At 47.1% G+C, this 20760-nt stretch overlaps 3 protein-coding genes across 10 annotated transcripts in view; 1 reads left to right on the top strand and 2 right to left on the bottom strand.

Moving 5' to 3' along the window:
• Positions 1 to 20760, bottom strand: part of LOC105686311 (membralin) — a 65532-nt gene that overhangs the window by 27175 nt on the left and 17597 nt on the right. For all 8 annotated transcript variants that reach the window (XM_012400999.3, XM_012400991.3, XM_012400980.3 and 5 more), the window contains 2 exons: positions 10734 to 10817; positions 4973 to 5105 (listed from right to left, as the gene is read on the bottom strand). In XM_012400999.3, the coding sequence (XP_012256422.2) occupies positions 4973 to 5105; positions 10734 to 10817 (217 nt within the window). The remainder of the gene's footprint in view (positions 1 to 4972; positions 5106 to 10733; positions 10818 to 20760) is intronic.
• Positions 13896 to 17375, top strand: LOC105686324 (cytochrome P450 9e2-like). The gene has a single exon (XM_012401012.3). It carries the CDS (start codon positions 14092 to 14094, stop codon positions 15631 to 15633), a length of 1542 nt encoding a protein of 513 aa, XP_012256435.2. The 5' UTR covers positions 13896 to 14091; the 3' UTR covers positions 15634 to 17375.
• On the bottom strand, positions 18147 to 20158 carry LOC125500746 (cytochrome P450 9e2-like). Its single transcript, XM_048654640.1, has one exon. It carries the CDS (start codon positions 20013 to 20015, stop codon positions 18504 to 18506), a length of 1512 nt encoding a protein of 503 aa, XP_048510597.1. The 5' UTR covers positions 20016 to 20158; the 3' UTR covers positions 18147 to 18503.

The raw sequence follows: 20760 nt of genomic DNA, 5'->3' as shown, positions 1-20760 counted from the left end.
TCAATTAGCAATAATTAGATTGCCCCCAGGTTTTACCCGCGTCAATTTCCCCCCGATCCAATGTATCATCTGTACCGAGATCTAATTACCTTCCGTTGGGTCTATTTCCCATTAATTTCTTGAAATAAATTCAATAAAAGCCAAAACGCAATCTTCGAAAAATCAACTCGCAACAGATTCCCTCTGCTGTTCCTAATTATATTTTCTCATTGATCTTGTACACGGGCCACGCCCCTTTTGGCTATACTCGCCTCCCGGCGAAACAATTTTCCTTACCAAAATTATTCTCCGAACCCCCCGTAGCCCACTTTTCAGAGTGAAGCAACTGCGCCAACAGCTGATCCATATACTCCGAAAATCGCACCTTCCCACCAGTTACCGGGAAAAATAATCCCGTAATACACTTCGGAAGTCGGGAGAGAGAAGAAAATAGACTCTGTTTTTAAAAGGGGCAACTCGTCTCATATACGGTCAAGTCTCGTTCAACCAAAGTTTTTTGTCAAAGGTGACAAGTGTAACATCAACGTGAGACGGTCGACCGCAATCGCCGAGAATCGCGATACGTTAAGTATCAAGTAAAATAACGAACGTTTGAATAATAACGATAATTTCTTCGAACGGAATTAGCGACGTCGGTTATAATTTGCTGAAATCCGACGAGGAATCGTCGCGCGAGCTCGATGTTTCGGAATAAAAATACGCCCGAGTATAATTCCGGAGGAGAGCACAGCTGAGCTCGCGGACATTTTCATGTGACAGATGGAAACGGCAGGTAATACGTACCGAGGTATTGCAAAAAACAATTAGAGGTAGGAGCCAACACCGAGAGGTAGGCGAGCTTGCCGGGAGCTTCGCGGAATGAAGAATCGTAGGATGGGGTAGGTAGGTAGGTAGGTAGGTGGCTAGCTCCAGCGGTGTATAACGACGGGTGGGTAACCTTATCTTCTCCGCAGTCTCTCATTTTATTTTATATTGTGTGCACTCTCAAAAGAAATACTCTTCTTGCTCCGTTAAGACAGCTCGAGAGCGAGAAGGGGAGAGAGTGCGTCAAAGTACAGTCGGAGGTCGAGGGGAGGAGGGGGAGGAGAGGGAGGAGGGGGAGGAGGAGGGGGAGGACGAGGACGGGAAGGTTGGGGAGAACGCCACAGGGGGGATATAAAGCAAAGCTCTTCTCGAGTTAAATTAAAAATACAGCCTTTTTGACTGGATATCTAATACCCACCACCGACAAGACATGCCTCGCCTTTAAACTCGAGCTCATTCTCGCCAAAGGAAATTACATTTCAATGGATTTTTATCTCGCCGCGCGCCCGCTACTACCGGAGTCTTCCCATTCGTCCTTGCGTACATAACATGCCTACGGATGCACACGTACACCTCGTAGAGAGCTCCGCAGCTAACCCGAAGAACCATGGGTAAACTTATCTATTTATACCTGGTGGAAATTCTCGGCCGGGAAAATTCTTTATTTCCGCTCAATCTACGCTCACCTGATATACGCGGATGCGAGAGTATTACAAACCCGCAAATAAGTCGATACACGTCGAGAATACCGTGACTCGGATCGCTTCGTTTTTCTAAAAAAATCCGCGATGCATGTACAGCTGAAAGACGTTGCGACGGGATCTCCTTTTTCCAAAAATTGAACCAATAACGCGAAGCGACTGTAGGGTCTTCGCGAAATAGTTTCCAGACAAAAAGCAGACGCGATTTACACTCCGATGCAGTCTTTGGTGGTCGATCCAGAGAGCTGTACACATATATATACATAAATTGGGAAAAATTGAACCTTCTCGATGAAAAGTTCGATAAAATGACCGTGAGAAAATGCAAATGCAATACACTCCAGTGGTATGGGACTTCAAAAAGTGTTAATTTTTTCAGCTCACGAAACCATCGATGTGTCTTCGAATATTTTTCGATTTCGCGACTTTCGAATTTCAGGGGCAACAATTCAAATCGCGCCAGCGTTTCTCGGTGGAGATTCGGTAAGTTGCGGAAGCTGACGCCGTTCTTCGGATGACACGGGTCGCTGGTCCAGCTACGGGGGGTCCGACTCTGCAGCTAATGCAAGGAGATCGCTCGTGAGCATGAAACCAGCCCCGGTAACATCCCCTCCGGCGGAGAAGGTCGCGGGAGGACTACGGGAATCCACTTGGACTCGGTTCGGCTTTCGAAAATCCGGCGAAGCTCACGATTAGAGAGGAATGACCGCGGCGGATCCGCCGATTCCACCGTACAAGGGGGGGGGGGGGGGGGGGGGGGGGGGGGGACACGTCACCGTGGGTCCAACAAACGTGTATGCGTGTGACGGTATTTTCAGGTGACGAAGGATTCGAGATCCTGCGGGGTGTCGCTCCCGCTGGGGCGTATCGATTTTTCGTCGCGTCTTCGGGGGTGGGTTCGTTCGAATTCGAATTTATTTCCCCCTCCCCGTTCTTGTATTCGTTATTTTAATAACCCGATTGCGGAATTTCGAAGGAACGAAAAGTTTTCAACTCCGGTTAGCAACCGGCGTTTGCTAAATACACGGCGATAAATTCTTTGGGCGAAAGAATTCATCCGTCCGTTCTTACCCGTCCGCCGTCTCCGTCGTGCCGCGTTAAAACCGGTATAATGACGGGTTGCAAGATTCCTTGTATTTTCTCGCATAATTTCCACCCTCCGCTCGAGGGATATCTGAACTTCATCCGCGTCATAAATTGTGTGGCAATCTTCGCGTATCGTCGGATATCGGGTCGCCGGTACAGGACGCGATGTGATTAAAAACGAGAGATATATAAAATGAAACAAGGGTAAAGAAGTACGAATAAAAACCGCGGTCGATACTCTTTTCTAATTTGTTTATCAAAGCAAGACACGTATTACATTTTCCCATGAAAATCACAAGGAAACGAGAAAAGAAAGTACGAAGAAAGAAGTTGAGAAAAAGCCCGGAGGGCATTGCGGAATCAAAGAATCTGTAGTGTTGCACACGGCGGTTGTTTTTTTATTTTTATTTTTTTTGTTTTTATTTTTTTATTTTATTTCGGTTCCCTCCTTCTTTTTTGTCTGTCGGCGGGGGTATGTAATACCTATGTATACGCCGCGTACATGTAGAGGAGGTGAAAGTTGTGTATCCCATAGAAAATATACCGATCGTTTTCATATTTCGCATGCGGAATTCAACGGTGTTTGCCGAACGTACTGTATAAAGTTAGTCGTAAATAATACGTATCGCGTATACGGAGCCGCCGTTGCTATCCGAGGGTAGGTGAATTCAGAGAAGCCGAGCAACTCCATCTAGAAGCACCAAAGCATCGTAGAGGTTCGCCCGGGAAAACGATCCTCAAACTTTTCATGTTCTTTCATACGAGGTTACCGGCTACAAGCCACAGTTACGAATGAGAAAATCAAAGTCACCGACGTCCGATCGGCGAATCTTACTTGCTGGTTATAGGGAGCGGCGATCGATCAATCGACCCCGCGAGGAATCCGTCGAGCTATACGCTCGCGGGGGAAGGGGGGGGATATAAAGGCGGCCGATGTGGATTTTGGTAAAGCGATTTGAGCAAAGTGTACGTCACGTGTATATATATATATATACACACACATACCTATACACGCGTATATACATCGGAGTCTCTTAATTAAAACGCGATAGCCCGTGGTAATGACTTGCCCACAGTCCCGCAACTCCGTATCGCTGCAACCACCGCCGCGCGGCATGGGCGCGAAGGTATATAGGTGGTGGTGGTGGTGGTGGTGGTGGTGGGGTGTACATGTACGCGGGGAAATGATGAAAGAGAGGTGGGAAGAAGGGAGGAAACGAGAGGCCATGGATATATATACAAGTCGTTGCGGATACACAACAAGTATACACCAAGTTTCCGTCCGCCACCCCTGCGCCTCCATTACCATTTCCATTTTCACCCCCGCGATCCCACTACCCCTCCCCCCCGTCCCCCCTTCGTCCCGGGGGTCACGTGCTCCTCGTTCAGTAATTTCCAGGAATGAGCGAAACACAGCTGGTGCTATTATTGCGCCGGATCTATTTAATTGTCATTCAATGCCTCTAATGCTTCTCTATTTCTCAACTTTACGGCGCCTCTGAGGTCTCTCCGTCCCGACGACGCTCTACCTATAAAGCTACATCGAGTGTAAGGGATTCGTTGTCGGAGAAACGGAGTACCGGATAGACCGGATCGAGTAAAACACGTTATGCACGTACAATCAAGCAACCGATTTCAATTAGTCCCATTTCGTTGGCCCGTCCGCAGCTACACCTGAATCGTTGGCTAATGACCGGTGAAAATCGGCTGCGGGACTCGGCCGTTCGTTTCGAGCCCTCAAGTTGTCGATTTCGTCGTCTCGTTTCTGTTTTATTTTTCCCTCGGGTACTCCGATTCCTAAATTCTCTTACTTTTTTGATCCGTCTGGGTCCGAGGAGTTTCTGGTCATATACTCGCACGTCTTTCGTCGATACATTGTTCAACGTTCGCGGTACAACTGCAGCGAATCCGTTTTCCAAGGGGTATAACAAAGGCTATGGGTACTTTACGCGGGGATGGACACTTTGATAGATTTTAGCCGGACGTGAAACCAGAATAACCCCGGGGTGGGGGGAGAGATCGGAGCAAAGGATGAAAATCCAACCGTCAACGGGACTATGGCCGCGAGGATGGTTGTGTATACGTAGATAGAGATCGCCGTGACTTAATCCTTTTTAATTAAGCTCCCCCTCCCCCTGCCCCCCCCCCCTTCTATTTCTACACTTCTCGCGATCACGTACGCGGACACCGAGGGGGAGGATAAGAGATGAAAAAAAAAAAGAGGAAAGGAGCAATACACGAATAGATTTGGCTCGACGCCGTTGGGTTGACTTTCGTCGCATAAACGCACGTGATTAGCCCCCATCGATTGAATGGAACGGCGTTGAAAATTCAGAGTATATTTTATGAGACGATTCATTGAAATTTCATCGGAGACTCACCTGAGCCAATGCCGTTTAGTGACCGTCGTGTGACAGCAGATCGCGTCGTACTGGTCGGCTATCCATACGATCAGTATTATGTAGAAGGCGGTCGTGGTGTCGTTGAAGAACTCCGACATTATAGCTTCCATACCTGAAAATTAAAGACGAGGGAGAATTTGAAATTTTTTCGACATTCGCCAATTTCGCAGTTTTTCCACCATCCTCCTTCCTGAATCGAGGCAATTTTTTATCTCCAGAAAATTCATTTGTGCGTAAAGAACGTACGAGTTTAATGCATATATGCGCGTTGTCTCGCCAAGAATAATACACTCGTTTTTCTCAACGCTAACGGTTTTACCAGGCCAGGTATTACGGGTGGCGCGGGGGCGCACAACGGTTCGCCGAACGCTCTCGACCTTTTGCCGAGAAAAAGAAGATCGAAGAGACCGACCTGGAAGTTGACTAATGTTTCGGAGCTGTTAAGTTGATTTGATAGAAGCGCGTCTCCCTCCTCCCTCCCCTCCCCCCCCCCCCCTTGTTTCGCTCCTCCTGACCTCGCGGCGTTTTCAGCCTGACAGCTTTTTCCGAAAACCCTGCGGAGACCGTTGCAACCGTTTTTTCGTCGACCCCGCGCGTAGCTAATCTGAAATTTATACCCGAATACGGCGCGAGTGTTGGGGGAGGGGGGGCCGATTGAATCGGAATTCTCCGCGCAATTGTGATCGGAAAATCTGCGAGTGGAATTATTTTCGGCGCTATCGTTCGATGATCACCGTGATCTTTTTGTGTTTCGTCGGTACGTTCGTTTTATTTCTATTCGATAGAGGTGATCATACCCGATCAACATGATCCCCTTACAAAGCGAAAATAAAAACGTTACGGCGTACGTCCCAATTCCCGAATATAATCCAACGGGCGGTACGTAGATCGTTCATTTTTTGTTCAATCGATTATTATATCGGAAGACCGTCGAGCGCGCGCGGGTACGGCTATGCAGCGGCTACGGTGTATTAATCTGATTTAAATTTGAACAATTAAATCCATCTCGAATGGCGTAAATTTGTCCCGTCTGTATAAATTGGACGCGCAAATATATTGTTATAATACACAGGTATAACACACGTATTCACCCCTAAATCTACGCACACATACACGGGAATAACCGTTGACCAACCCGAACGTGTGCGAATCGACGTTTCCGCTCGCATTTCCGCCTACCGCCCCACGTTCACATTTCCAACGATCATTTTTCCGCAAACCGCGGCGAATCGTTCGAACGACGACACGCCCTTCTTCGTCTAATTGGGATTCTCAAATTACGACAAGGGAAAAGAAAGAAAAAAAAAGAACAAGAAAAAGAATCGTACATTTCTGATACCCGTATGTGCGCCGCGATGAAAAGTAAAATATTCCTCATGTAAATCACTGGCAATCACTTAAAAACTGTAACGGCGTTACGGCGTTTCATGACCCATGTGCGAACACGTCGAGTCGCGTGTCCTTTTTAATGAATCGTAACAATCTGTATAACGTGTGTACCGTATAACCGTATAAACATTAAAGAAAAAAAAAAAAAAAAAAAAAGGGGGGGGGGGGGTCGACGGCGTACAGTGGGGTGAAAATAAAGAGCGGGTTCTTGGGGGACGCACCCTTGTTTTTTTGAACGGTGTGTGTACACACGTCGCGTAGGCGGTCGTCGACGAGCCGGACGATACCCGGACACGTCCGCCCGAATATCTGCGATACGTGTATGGATCGCGGGTAATTTGGTCACGAAACTGAAGCGAATGACCTGCGGACTGAAACGAACGGTGTCACCGTGAACGGGGTGCGTGTGACGCATACGTATACACCGGGCATCGCACCGGTACCGCGGCGTACCGTACAAAGGTGGGATACATACGTTTACATTGGCGGGTACAGAGGCTATACGTATGGGTAGCTTGTGCGTTAAAACGCTTCGCTAAACGTGATTAATAGGCGGTGGACGTTTGCACTGTGGAAACAAGGACGTGACGCGGTCCTCCCAAAGAGAGGGTAGGGCGCGCAACCCTTTCCGCCTAAAGTATATCAACGTTTTACGTTCCACGTGCGCGCGTATACCTGTGCACAAGGGGGGACGGAATTCGGTGTCGGAGGAGGCGCGAATCGGGCGGCAAAAAAAAAAAAAAAAAAAAAGGACAATAAGGAAGAGGATGAGGAATACGAATACGGAAACTAAAAAAACAAGAAGATTGAAAATATATAGGTGGGAAGGAGAGCGTGCCGAATGAACGAAGGTATCGGAGAAAGTTTGGGGGTGAGACGAAAATGGATGATTAGTTTCCGCGATCGGACGCGCGACCCCCGGGTTGGCGGAATGCCGACGAGCGGCGCGCGACTCGGTAAGAATAGCTTGAACTTGCGTATCGTAAGTCCATTTTTCCGGAACTAAACGTACAGCGAAATTTCACTCGATATCGAATGGTGAAATTTTCGTCGCCGACGACGAGGGGGGGGGGGGGCGAAAAATTCTAAACTACGGACACGTACGATTTGGCCGGGTAGCGCGTAGCGCGGGGTGAGATATTAACGGGTCGTTGGGGTGAAAAGTTAATCGATCGGTTGATGCAACGTACGCGTTTAAATTGGTTCACCGGTTGGTTTTGGTTTAGCCGTTCTCTGCGTTTTGGCGCGTCGTGACGCCTCGATTGCGATCGACATAATTGCTCGACGTTGCGATGCCTGCAGCGTATAACCGAATGTTATACCGCCGTAAATATATGCGCGGGGTAAATGCGTGTCACGTACGTGTGTACGATGTACACCAGGCGATATGCGTACGAGTGTCGAGATGTGTGTGTGCGCGTGTGTGTGTATGTGGCGAAACTATCGTGCCATTAAATCTGCAGAAGGTCGAATTGAAATTAACGAAGCTTGCGTAACGTCGAACCCGCTGGGTACGGGGGTACGGTACAGTAGCGGCGGGGAGAGTACGTTGCACGCGGTAAAGATCGATGACGCGAGCGCGCGCGAAAAGTTTAATGCGAAATTTTCTTAATTTATTTTATGAATTAGTTATAAATCTTAATATTTCACAGACGGTTATATCGAGCGCGTTATATTTACACACCTGTGTAGGTGAGGCGCTTTGATTTTTCCGAGAAAAATTCTCTCCGCCTTTTCTAGATGCAGCGGGTGGAGCGGCGAGGTCGGAGGTATAAATTTAAGGAATTTCTTTGCAATTTCAGCTGAGATAAGATTATCGAGTTTTCCGCGTCGTACCTATTCCCGAGAATTTTAACGTCTTTATATAAAACGAACGTCTAGTAGCCACGAGGAGAACCGTCGCGGAGTCCGGCGAAGATGCTCCCTCGGCTACCTATACATGTATAGCTGCTGCTGATGCTGCTGCAGCTGCACGTCGACTCGCGGGCTAAGTGAGAAATGCCCAGCTATAGCATGCATTTAAACGGGGATATTACCATCTCCGCCACGTATTATCCGACCTTAAAATCGTCCGATCCCCGAGAAATCTAGGAGTGCGGAGAGATGATTTTTCGGCCGTTTCCGAATGGCGCCCAGACAAAGGGATGAAAAAACCACCCGACGATAGACCGCCGATGCGATTTCAAAAAAAAACTATAGAAGTTCAGCGTCAAAATCATTCGCACACAAGGGTTCAATATATTCAATACACACGGTATTCCGCTGCAGGAAGAGGAGAGGGGCGGTTGTAGCATTAGCGAAACGCGTATAACGTCGATAGCGACGATAAGAGACGCAAAGGAAAGCGAGTGAGAAGGCGGTATAGTCGCGCGGTAACGAGGAATATAGAAGGAACGGAAGGAGCGAGGATCGCACGAGGGGTTGGAAAAAGATGGGGAAACGGGGGTGTGGGGAGACGGGAAAAGCCGAAGGGGAAACGTGTGTCAACATCGAGTAGGTATCGTTCATTGATCTGTGACGCTAGTTTCGGGGAAACGCGAGGGCGTAGCGATATCTGGGACGCGTAATACAACCGCGTTTATCTCCGTTACGCGCACCGACCTACATTTTTCCATGCGAGGAACGGAGGGAAAAAAATTTCAGTCAAATTTTCAATAATTTTACGATACGCGGACACACGCGATTCGAGCGTGTTTCTCGCACGATTACCGCACCGTAATGCTCACGGGGAGCGTCGCGACTTGTATATATAAGTTACAGTTTGCAACTGCGATATACACATATATATATATATACGTACAGATAATCGAATGGAGTGGGCGACCCGGCTACGTGCCTCCCTAGCTGTGGCCCGGCTTACGATAATTCTTTTCTTTTTTTCATTTTCATGGATTAGCGGGTTTTAACGGACGCGAAGTCGCGATACTTAATTAAGAGATCGTATTTCTCCACCCTCACTCCTAACCGTCCGCACCCTGCACCCCTACTATCCCACTCCCCCGACTCCCGGCTTTCTAAAGCATTATTTTATTCCGAGAGAAATAAGCGGGCGTCGATGACACGGAACCGGGGTAGCCGGATATTACGCAATTGGGGAGTGAAAAAAAAAAAAAAAAATTGGACGGGGGGGGGAAAAAATATGCGAATCATTTTAAACTATCGTCCCTCCGCGGATCTGCGAGACGGAGGTGGTCGGATACGCGTGGTGGTAATTTATTCCCCGCGACATGAGAATCGGTAGGAGAGTCACACGGTGTATAAATATATACACGTGGATACGTCGTGTCGTGGGTACGGTTGTCCGGTGCACGGGCGTAACCACCGTGACTGAAAGTGTCCGGGGTTCAACCCGGCCCGTTGGGCACTCGGTCACGCGACGATAATACGTCGGGCGCCAAATGCCGCCGTCGTTTGACTCCGCCATTATGCAAAAACACCTCCGACGGTTCGACAACTCGAAATCGCCTTGACATCCATTCAAAATTCGATTCAGTGAACGCGCCCCCGATGGGGGCGCCGGAGAGGGAGAGGCAGGGAGAGAGAAAAAGCTCCGCGCCGTCGTTCTTTGACTCCCGCGGGCCGGGTGTCGGTGATGATTTTTTTCTTTTCTTTTTTCACTCGACGCTGCAACGGCGATAAAACGATTCTCGCCCGACGAATCGATTCCGGGGGTATATAGGTGGTTAGACGGAGAAATTTAATTAAGTAAGTTGAAGAACTCCGTAGTTCTTCTTTTAAACCGCGATCGGGACACCCGACGAGGGGGGGAAGGGGACGCTAATAGCCGGGGGGGAGAAATTCGCTTTTTCAGCACCAAAACTCACTCGCTATGCGCGGTATATACATGAGCCGGCGGCTGCGGCGAGAGAGAACCCAACTGTTGCGCGTTCATCAGAAATTTATGCAGAACCTCCAGTCTAACCGTTTGCACAGCTCCACTATACGTATACCTACCTAGCTGAGCTGTAGACGAAACGACGAACACGATCGTTCGTCAAAATTCACCGATCGTACATCATTTTATTGGATACACGTAGGCACACAACTGAAAATAACCGGTGGTACTCCGATGTTGTTACACCAATTCGACCAATTTATTCCGTCTCATGTACGAGCGTGTGTGGGATGAAAAAAAGTAAAATGGAGGGAAAAAAAAAAAAAAACAATTTCATCACAAGTTCGAATGAAGACCTCATATCAAACGCGTGCGTGGGCACACGTTGACGATATTCGTTGACCATATACCATATACATATACGTACACGTCGAACGTTGAACTTGAATTCACGTTGTACGTGATCCAATGACATACCTATTTACAATTAAATAAATGTTGGAGAAAACGACTTACCGACAAGTGCCAGAATGACCGTGAACAGCGGAGCGGCGGGAAAGGATACCGCCACGTTGAATTCGAGCATCTGCAGAAGATCGACTGAAAAAAGGACAATCATAGGTTAGAAGGATCGTTAAATAAATGTTCGAAGAGACTGTGTAGTAAACCCACATGGAGCTAAATGTACAGGTATTACGTTATACCAATATGTAATTGTGAGCACAACGCTGCTTTTATGAAATCTAAATCCCTACCCCAGTCCCAGCTCGCTTGCGTAGGTCTACGTGAATTCGCGAACGGAGAACGAATGATCCGACACAATCGGTATTATACGTCCGTCACTGTCCCGAAGAAAACTGTCTCGAAAGCCCATTGTGAAAAAAAACAAACAAACAAACAAGGTGAAGGTTGACGGGCAAAACAGACCGAAAGCGTCAGTTGTTACAACGTATATATCCCGCGTTGCGTCCCAACAATTCCGGGATTAGGAATGACGATTAATTTTAAAAATATATAAAATACAATTTCGTTTTCGTTTTTGTTTTTCGGTTTTTGATCACCCTGTGATAAAGTATGAGTTTAAAGAGCGAAGGGGAATGAGGAGGAAAAAAAAATGGTGAAAAAATTTATACAACGAATAAAAACTCAATAAGAAAAGTTCCGTGCAGGTGGAATTATTAATAATGTCTCAGAGATCGATGTGCACTAGATACGAGCTGATTTATAAATATTGATAACATATGTCGAGAGTCCACGTAGCGCCCGGCATCTGCCGTTGGAATATGAGAGGCGGTGGAAAATCGCAGTTGGTGTCCGTGAGGGGTAAGGGGGGAGGTGGAGTCGGGGTTCGCGGGAATTGCGGGAGTTCGTCGCGAGAGGGGAGAGGAGGACGGGGAGATCCAGGAAATCGGTTCAACGCGCCACTTCAAAGCGCGATGAGAGTTAATTTTAAAGTTCCCGTCTTCATCAATCTTGATTTAAATTTCCACAAACTTTCATCATCACATTACTCGGAGTGATGCTCGCGGTTCGGTATGGTATAGTAAGCGCGCGGATCTCGCACCCCCTACCCTTATTACCGCACGACCTGTGGGTGTGATACCTGCCGCCTTACCACGGAGCTCTTCGGAGTATCCCTCGCCGAGAGGACGCGCGGGGTAGAGTCCGAGGGTTTCGTTTCATCTCCTTCTTTTTTTACGAGAGCGGGACAATTTTTTTGTTTTTTTTTTTTCTTTTTTTTTTACTCCACACAATACGACCTCGTATCCCGATCGTTATTTGCACGAAGTGGATCGCGAGCTCGGCCAAAATTTATCCGAGCATCGCCGGTATCGACCGGGTGTATCCGATATCTTTGTTTTGAAAGATTATGTTTCATTTTGTGTGCATCACCCGCGGCGTGCCCGCAGCCGATTCTTAAGAACCGTTCTCGGAGACGCATGGGGAGGGTTCTCGCGTGTGACAATTTTTTGAATAATAATATCAGAGGCGCGAAGACACTCGAACCCCGAAGAAAGCTATCGGTGAGATCTTTGTGGAGGAAGTTCGGGGGAGGGGGGGGTGCTCGAGAGCATGAACGTCACGGGTCCGTGAGACGAAGGAAAACAAACTGCTGGAGATAAATATCAAAAGCAGGAAAGTTTGCGAGGAGGCGAGTGGAGTGGCGGCTCACGGGTGCTGCGGAAGACGTAAGACGACGACGGAAGGTGGAAGGTGGAAAAGCACGGAGATCGTCCGGGGGGGGGGAGGGAGGGGGTGGTGAAGTCGCTCCGAATTTCGCGAAGAGAAACGACGTGGCCTACGCCGCGCGATTCTGTTTTTCTATGCAAATGTGTATTTCAAATGATTAACCTGCGAAAATAGCTTCCCTGTTTACATTGTGTCGGATCCTTCTTCTATCAACTCGCCCGGCGCTTTAGTCCCGAGGGGATTCTCCGCACCAGACACTCGGGCTTCTATATTTCGCCGGGTTCGTACGAAATTAAAATCTTTCGGCGAAAGCCGTAAGCCCCCAACTTATGCTTCGAACACCCCCCCTGCCGCGCGAACCTGATTACGAGTCGCACACCGTCGACGATCCCGCGTCCATGTGTCCTACGCGTACGTCGGAGTTGGACGAGAGGAGTTTTTTTTCGGGAACACTTCAACCGGACTGATAAAATCTGACGAGCCGATAAGCGTATACTCGTCTGCAAATTGCGCACAACCTGTCGAACAGCTGGAAAGGTGATCGCGTGGAGCACCCCCCGTGCCGCTCGTGGTAGTCTTTTTCTACATTTATTTATTTTTTTTTCATTTTTATTTTTTTTTTAATTCACCCGCGTCATTCTCTAGCGGAAAAATGTTCGTTTCGTTGCGGAGAGCGTGAAGCGGGGAGGGTGAAAAATGGAAGAAAAAAAACGGTACGGCAGTCGAGCTGCTGCCGTGATTGATAATCACGGGAGCTACGAAAGTGAGAAAGAGAAAGAGTGAGATAGATATTCGCAGACAAATGACCGTGGGACCGCTATGAAATTTTATAAACTAATTTTTCATAGTTTATCCCGGTGTACGGTGGTAGCGTACCTACGTTTGATAGATCACACGTTGTGCAACCTGATACAATATACATGGTATCGTAAGCCAAGTTCTTCGTCGCTGCAATGGATAATCTTCGCTCACCTGCATAGAAAAAAAAAAAAAGAAAAAAAAAGAAAGAAATAGTCTACCGGGAGACAATCGTTTGCAGACCTTGGAAAGTGGATGAGATACAAAAAGTCACTCGTTTGGGAAACTCGAGCAATCTCGATCGAGTTGCATGCGGTTGCATCAGGTTGCATCAGGTTGACCGTGTTGTTGTCGCCGGTATTCACCAGTCCGAACCCGGAGTACGAAAAACTCGTTGGAGATCAATCATTAATCTGCTAATATTTCAGCTCGGGCGAGTCACAAGTGAACGATATTTCATCCGTTAGGTATTTGAAAATTGAAGTACCTTTGTCCGTTTTATGAATCGACTTTTTCGAAATAGAACGAGCGAAATGCATCAGTTATCGAAATACAAGGGGCCATCGACCAGATGGAGAGGAACGAGATACCGTTCACAGTTGTGTGAGATACAGTCGATCACACAAATAATCCGGACTTCGGTCATCGCGGCGTTGTGTGCAAGAGAAGTGAATGTATAAAACAAGCGGTCGTTGGGATGTGCGATTCAGTCGAGCCAAACAGTCTGCAGAAGCTGTAGGCGACTCCAAGTCGGACGAGTCGACTACGTTAAATCAAAAGAAAGGAACAATCGACGCGAACACGACCTTCACCCGGCGGTCGTTTCAACTCCAGGTAGATAGCACCGTGTCTTTGTTCCGAAAAAGTGAGGTGACACGGCACGACGATGGAGGTGGGAAACTTGGGTCCGGTGGTCCACGCCATCCTTGGAATACTTGGGATATCCTTGATCGTGTATTTCTGGCGTGTTTTCACTCTGATGCTATTCATGACGAAGAACAAAGTTCCGTACGAGATACCATTGCCGTTCATCGGTAACATGTTGCCAACTCTGACGAAGAGGATATCCTTCGGCGAATTCTTCATTAACCTTTACGACAAGTTCCCCGAGGCGAAGTACTTCGGTGTTTTTCAGTTCGGCAAGCTCGAGTACGTGGTACGCGATCTCGACATGATCAAGTCCGTGACGGTAAAAAACTTCGAACACTTTCCGGATCACATGGCATTCGTAGACGAGGTGAGCGATCCTCTCTTCGGTGGTAATTTATTCCTGATGAAGGGCGAACGTTGGAAGGAAATGCGATCCATAGTCAGCCCGGTATTTACGTCGAGCAAAATGCGGGGCATGTTCGAGCTGATATCGGAATGCGCGGACAATTTGGCCTCGTACCTCCTCAAGCAACCACGCCCACTGACCTTGGAGATGAAAGATGTTTTCACCCGATACACTAACGATGTAATAGCTACCACGGCATTCGGAATCGATGTGGATTCTCTGGAGAATGCCGAGAACGAATTTTACTTGATGGGCAAGGACGCCACGTATTTCGGGGGACTGCGCACCATCAAATTGTTCCTGTTCATATGGAGCCCCGTGGTAATGAGGATACTCGGACTTACGTTTCTGTCGAGGAAGGTCAGCAAGTTCTTCTGCGACCTCGTCGGTGACACAGTTTCGACCAGGGAAAAAAACGGGATCCAAAGACCAGATCTGATCAATCTTCTGATGCAGGCAAAACATAAACAAACCGATGAAAAGCTCACGATCAAAGAGATAACCTCGCAAGCATTTATATTTTTTGTCGCTGGATTCGACACGTCGTCCACATTGATGTGTTTCACTAGCCACCAGCTAGCGATAAATCCAGATATTCAAGATAAGCTGATAGCGGAGATAGACGACGCTGTCGAAGAGGAAGGCGGCAAACTTTCTTACGAAAAAGTTAACCAACTCAGGTACCTCGAAATGGTATTGAACGAAACTCTTAGGTATTACCCTCCCGCGGTTGTAACCGATCGCATCAACACCCATGTAAGCTCCGAATTTCCACCAGCAACAGAAGGTGGCAACCCGATCCAAATTAAACCGGGCAGCCGCATCTTGATTCCTATTATCGCGATACACAGAGACCCAAAGTATTTTCCGGACCCGCAGAAATTTGACCCCGACAGATTCAGCCCGGAGAACAAAAACAATATCAACCCTTTTGCTTTCATACCGTTCGGTGCCGGGCCAAGAAATTGTCCAGGGAACAGGTTCGCATTGATGGAAACTAAACTAGTGCTCTGCAGCATCCTGAGGAAGTTCAAATTCCGAGTCAGTGCCAAGACTCACCTGCCACTTGTCCTGAGCAGAAGCACCATTTCCATGACTGCGGAACATGGATTCTGGCTGGACCTCGAACCCAGAATCACATCGACCGCTTAAAAATATCTAAGCTAGTAACGAGTGTGACTTGCTTCCACGTTTTTGTTTTTTCAACTATATTCCGGACTGTAGTTTGGCGGAATAAATTCTCTCAGGGTTTTTGTAGGGATATTTTGTTTCTGGTCAAAGTGTCTGAGATCAAGTTTAGATGAGGATAGGGATCCGCTAACTTAGACTGAAGTAATTATAGATATAAAAATTAATTTTTGTCACAATTCTATACAATACAACAACATTCGTAAAGGAGATATCCGATCGGTATGATACAAACTTCGCATGTGGAACAGTGTACATGCATTACGAGGATAGCAATTTTCTCATAACATAATCGTCTACGTAATCTGCCTTGTTGACGAATTGCGTCTGATATACGTACGGGCGATCCGACAAAAAAGAAATATGATTAAATAAGTGCTCTGTACAATTCGACAGGCTACTGATCTATTCAATCGAACAATTAAACCAATGATATGGAATGGTGTACATTATCTAGACCTGAAATGATCGCTCATTGATTAGACAGCGATAATCAATAAAGAAAAAAATCTACTGTTTCCTTACCACTCGATCATCTGAAGAAGAGACACATGGTCAACTAAATCAACAAAAGTTGTTGCAAATTACAAATCTATCGCCGATTGTTATAGGGAAGAATTTCGTCTGTCGTCATTTCTTGACGATACGAAAATAATGAAATGACCCAAGTGCGTCGCAGCACGTGTGATATCCGTACGATATCTGTTGTAAAATCGTCGCACGATCTCAGTCTCTCCTAATACTGCTCTGCTCTGAATGGTAACTACGCCCATACGTATTGCGTAATCCTCGACACGTAATATAACAAATACGCTCTGTAGTCTGAGCAGAGAGAGAGAGAGAGAGAGAGAGGAAGAGAGTGGTTCTCAACGAGCGTTTTACCGGGTACGAAAAGACTTGCAAGGGTAACGAAATCGATAAGATCGACACGGCGTTGATGAGTCAAGATCTTCTCGAACTTGATTTTATTCTTCGATCGTTCGCATGTGGGTTTGCGTCGAATTGGTATTGTGATAAGAAAAATCGAGAGAGAGAGAGAGAGAGATATACTAAAAATGATATCAACTAATGCATTATACAGCCTGTAGAGAGCGCCTACCGTCACAGAGAGAGAGTCTAATCGTGTCACGTGATTTTGGTACGCTCACCGTTCCCTTCTCAATCATTGGACAGTGTATAATAGCCGCAGGTAACAGAGGACCTGAATCCACAGAGTACGCCGTTTTGTTGGGGCTTCGCTAATCAGGATCAAAGGCTCCTGCCGGGCAGGAAGATACAAAGACCGATAAAAGTGGTAAAACGTTTTGCGCCTTGTACGTTTTGGGAGACGCAATGTTCGAAGAAGACGTTGCCTCGTGGTACTGGCTGACATTTTTGGTCTGCATGATCGTCGGTTGGATCGGGACTCGCATGAGAATGCGTATCGTCAGACGAACTGGAGTGGAAGGAGTTCGAGAAGCGGTGGGAACTTCGGCACCCGACGCTCTTAATGACCGGACAAAACAAGACTGACTCGAAAATCCATAAACATATATATACATCTTCACGATCCCGCTCAAATGCTACCTTGGCGACTTCAAACGTTTCGAACGTACTTCAGATTTCGGCGAGATTACAATCGCTGAATATAAATCAAGACTATTTGATCGATTGATCGATCGATTGATTTTTTTTGTTGTATTTCGTAAATAAAATTCTGGAATGTCTTTTATGGTAATCGTCAGTCCCACCTGTAATCAAATGTCAAATCCCTAAAATGTCACATGTTATTGCAAATTAATTGTAACAAATTAGCAATTAAAATGCTACCGATTCCGATGATGTATCCAATTTCATTGGGCTTTGAATTTTACATTGGTATTTCCGTGCCAACCGATCGCCCCCATCGTCGATATTGATTTCTTCCTTGGATGAACGAGGACAGAAACAAAATGTAAAAATCGTGTGATATCCGTACGAATGAAGAGAAGAAATAAAAAAAAAAGTCGACCGTAATTTGAGGGTATTTGCTCAATCACTCCCTACAGACCGCCGTTATTCCCAAAGAGGTTTCCCGACCAAGTATATCGTCGTTTTCACTGTCGAGCGAGTAAGGGACGAAATTTTCTTTGTCAATATCATCGATACTTAATTGAGTGCGCGGTGGAACGACCATACCACGCAGTCGTAGACGTTAGACAAGAGGGCGGTGCGTATATGTAGTGTACGTACGTACGTACGCGGGGGTGTCCTACGTGTCGTCGTATTTATTGTTAGTTACAGGCGGGGAAGTAGGGGGTCACTTCCACTCAACCCGAGCAAGAAAACCCATGGCAACGATGAGCAAGATGGGGTGGACAGGGGGAAAAAAGCTGGAGGAGAGAGCGGCCGCTCTCTGGGAAAAAAAAAAATGGAAAGACGCCAATTATTACGCCGTGTGTTTACGATACAACGTACGTTATTTCCCCATTGCCAATCACACGTTAGTAGCTTGTATATCGCAGATATCGACGGACAAGGAATGGAGAACACGTTTCGGGTTTATTCTTATTTCTGTTACACTGTCCGCCAAGGGTTGCTCCTTAAATAAATTTCTTTGGTTCCCATCTTCGACCGTCGAATTCACCCTGCTGAGATCTTCTTGTTGGACACTACGGAGGAATCGGGGGATCTTCGCGAACTCGAACGATCGAATTCGAAATCTGCTCGTTGCACTCGGGAACGTCATCCACTCCGCTTCCTTATTTCCGTCACAAGTTTGGAAACAGTAGCGCATCGTAGTTAGATTTAGAGCAGAATTATTACCACGCGGTAGTTATGCCGGTCGGCATGTCCACCGCGAACCAGCAGGATCTTCAATGTTCTCTCGGGGTCAATTCGAGGCAGAGATCACCCTCTATCGTCAAGCCGGGCGTTCTTTGGGCAAACTTCAGGGGAACCGGAGTCATCGACGTTGGTTTCAGGACGAACTTGGCAATAAGATCAGCCAGGATAACTTTTGTCACCATAACGGCGTACCGTTGACCGAGACACATTCTAGGCCCGGCTCCGAAAGGAATGTACGTGTACGGTAATATCTTGGCTTTGTTTTCGTCGCTGAATCTTTCGGGATCGAATATTTCTGGATTCGGAAAGTGTTTCGGGTCGTTCTGGATGGCGTAGATGGGAAAGAAGATCACCGTGTTCGGCTCGAGGGTGACCGGTGGACCTCCGGGTACCGCTTCGGGTAGTTCGTAGGTCTTCCGACAGATCCTGTCGGTCCAAGGAAGGGGTGGATACTTTCTGAGTGTTTCGCAGACGACAGCGTCCAGATACTTGAGCGACGTGAGCGACTCGTAGGAAATGACACCGTTGCCATCGCGTAGACACTGGTCGATTTCCAGGCGTAATCTGCTCTGGATATTCGGATTGACGGCCAGTTCGTACGCAACGTAACACATCAGGGTGGACGAGGTATCGAAGCCACCGAACACCAAGTTATACAGCTGTATCATCAGATCGTCAACGGAGATTTTCGAATCGACTCTTTTCGCTCTGGCTGCCAAAAATAGCTGAACGAAGTCTGGTTTATCGAGTTGCGAATTCTTCCGTTTGTTCAGATTATTGACGAGCAGATTCCTGAAGAACTTGACGGACTTTTCAGAGATTATTGACAGCCGGAACAATTTTGCGATCGGAGGCAATCCCCGGTATAACGTGTATTTCATATACGCTAAGGTCGAGTCAATTTTTGTCGCCGTTAATATCCACTCGTAAAATTTATTTCTCTCATTTTTCACACAGTCAATTTTCATACCGAATATCATCGTGGCTATGGTCTCAGCTGTGATTCGCCTGAAAGCGTCTTTCATCTCAATCGACTTGGTATGCTCGGGGTGTTGCTTCAAGTACGTCGACAAATCTGCAGAGATTTCGGAAACCGAATGCCACATGATCTTCATATTGCTAGGAGTCAAGGTCGAACTTATCGCTACGCGTAGCTGCTTCCAGCGTTCACCCGTAAGGAAGAACAGCATATTACCGAACAAAGAGTCCGCCGACGCTCCGATCATTCTCTTGTGGTCCGGAAAGGCGTCGAAGTCTTTAACGGCGAATTGTTTAATGAGCTCGGGATCTTTGACGAGGATGGCGGGCGTGCGGAAATCCATCATCCCTATGTACTTTGCCGCCTCATTTGTGCGATAGATGTGTTGTTGAAACCCGGAAAAGGTGAGTCTCTTCGCGAGCAGCGACGAATAGCTGCCGAAGAAAGGCACTATCCTCGCGGAAGGAACGCCTTTGTTACGCCAGTAGTATATGACGCTGAGTAACCGACAGGCGATGACTCCAAAAACAATGACGCCCAAAATCAAACCTGTTATCTCCATAACGATCGAGGATCTAAGTTCGAAATCGAGGCGATGTGTGCTACATGTGTTTCACAGATTTCCGATTGATAAATAGGAATTCACTACCGATTCGAAAGATACGGATACGAGCGTAAGAGCAGGTGCAACTATTAGAGTCGGATATCGCTCGACGAATCAAGATATCATAGACAAATTGGCGAGCTTATATATCTATGGAGTTGCGTGACAAGATTATTTGCGGAATGTAGGGATGAAAAAAAAACGACGCTCCCCCACCATTTTCGAAAAAACCTGAAATCGTTCTTTGTGCGGAAGAGTGGTCTTAGAACCGGGAGTCTCGTAAGGTGACTTGATTCCAAAAAGAATCCTCGACGCGGTTTCCCGATCCCAGATGGCTTGCGGAATCGCGTCAACCGAAGCCAAGGTCTCACACTCCGGTTAAAAGTAACGAGTTTATTTTTATTGGATCGCCAACCCGAAACTGATTAGCTCGATCATTAACGGAATTCTCTTTGTGTGGATGAATATATTATGGCCCCCGATTCTTCGTGACTTTTAACATCCAGGGTTCGATGGTCGAAATTTTCATTTCGATGAATCCAGACGCGGTGCGAGTTCCAACACATGCAAAGTATGCGCAAGAAACCAGATTGAAAAACACGCTGGGTGTTGCGATTCAACGATACTCACCACTAGTAGGTATGAGACTCGCGATACTCAATGATCGTACAACACCTATACAAGCGAATCATGTTTCATTGCG

The sequence above is a fragment of the Athalia rosae genome, chromosome 4, assembly GCF_917208135.1.
Source record: "Athalia rosae chromosome 4, iyAthRosa1.1, whole genome shotgun sequence".
Lineage (NCBI taxonomy): Eukaryota > Metazoa > Arthropoda > Insecta > Hymenoptera > Athaliidae > Athalia > Athalia rosae.
The sequence above is the reverse complement of the archived record's forward strand: the minus strand, read 5'-3'. Positions and strand labels throughout refer to the sequence as shown.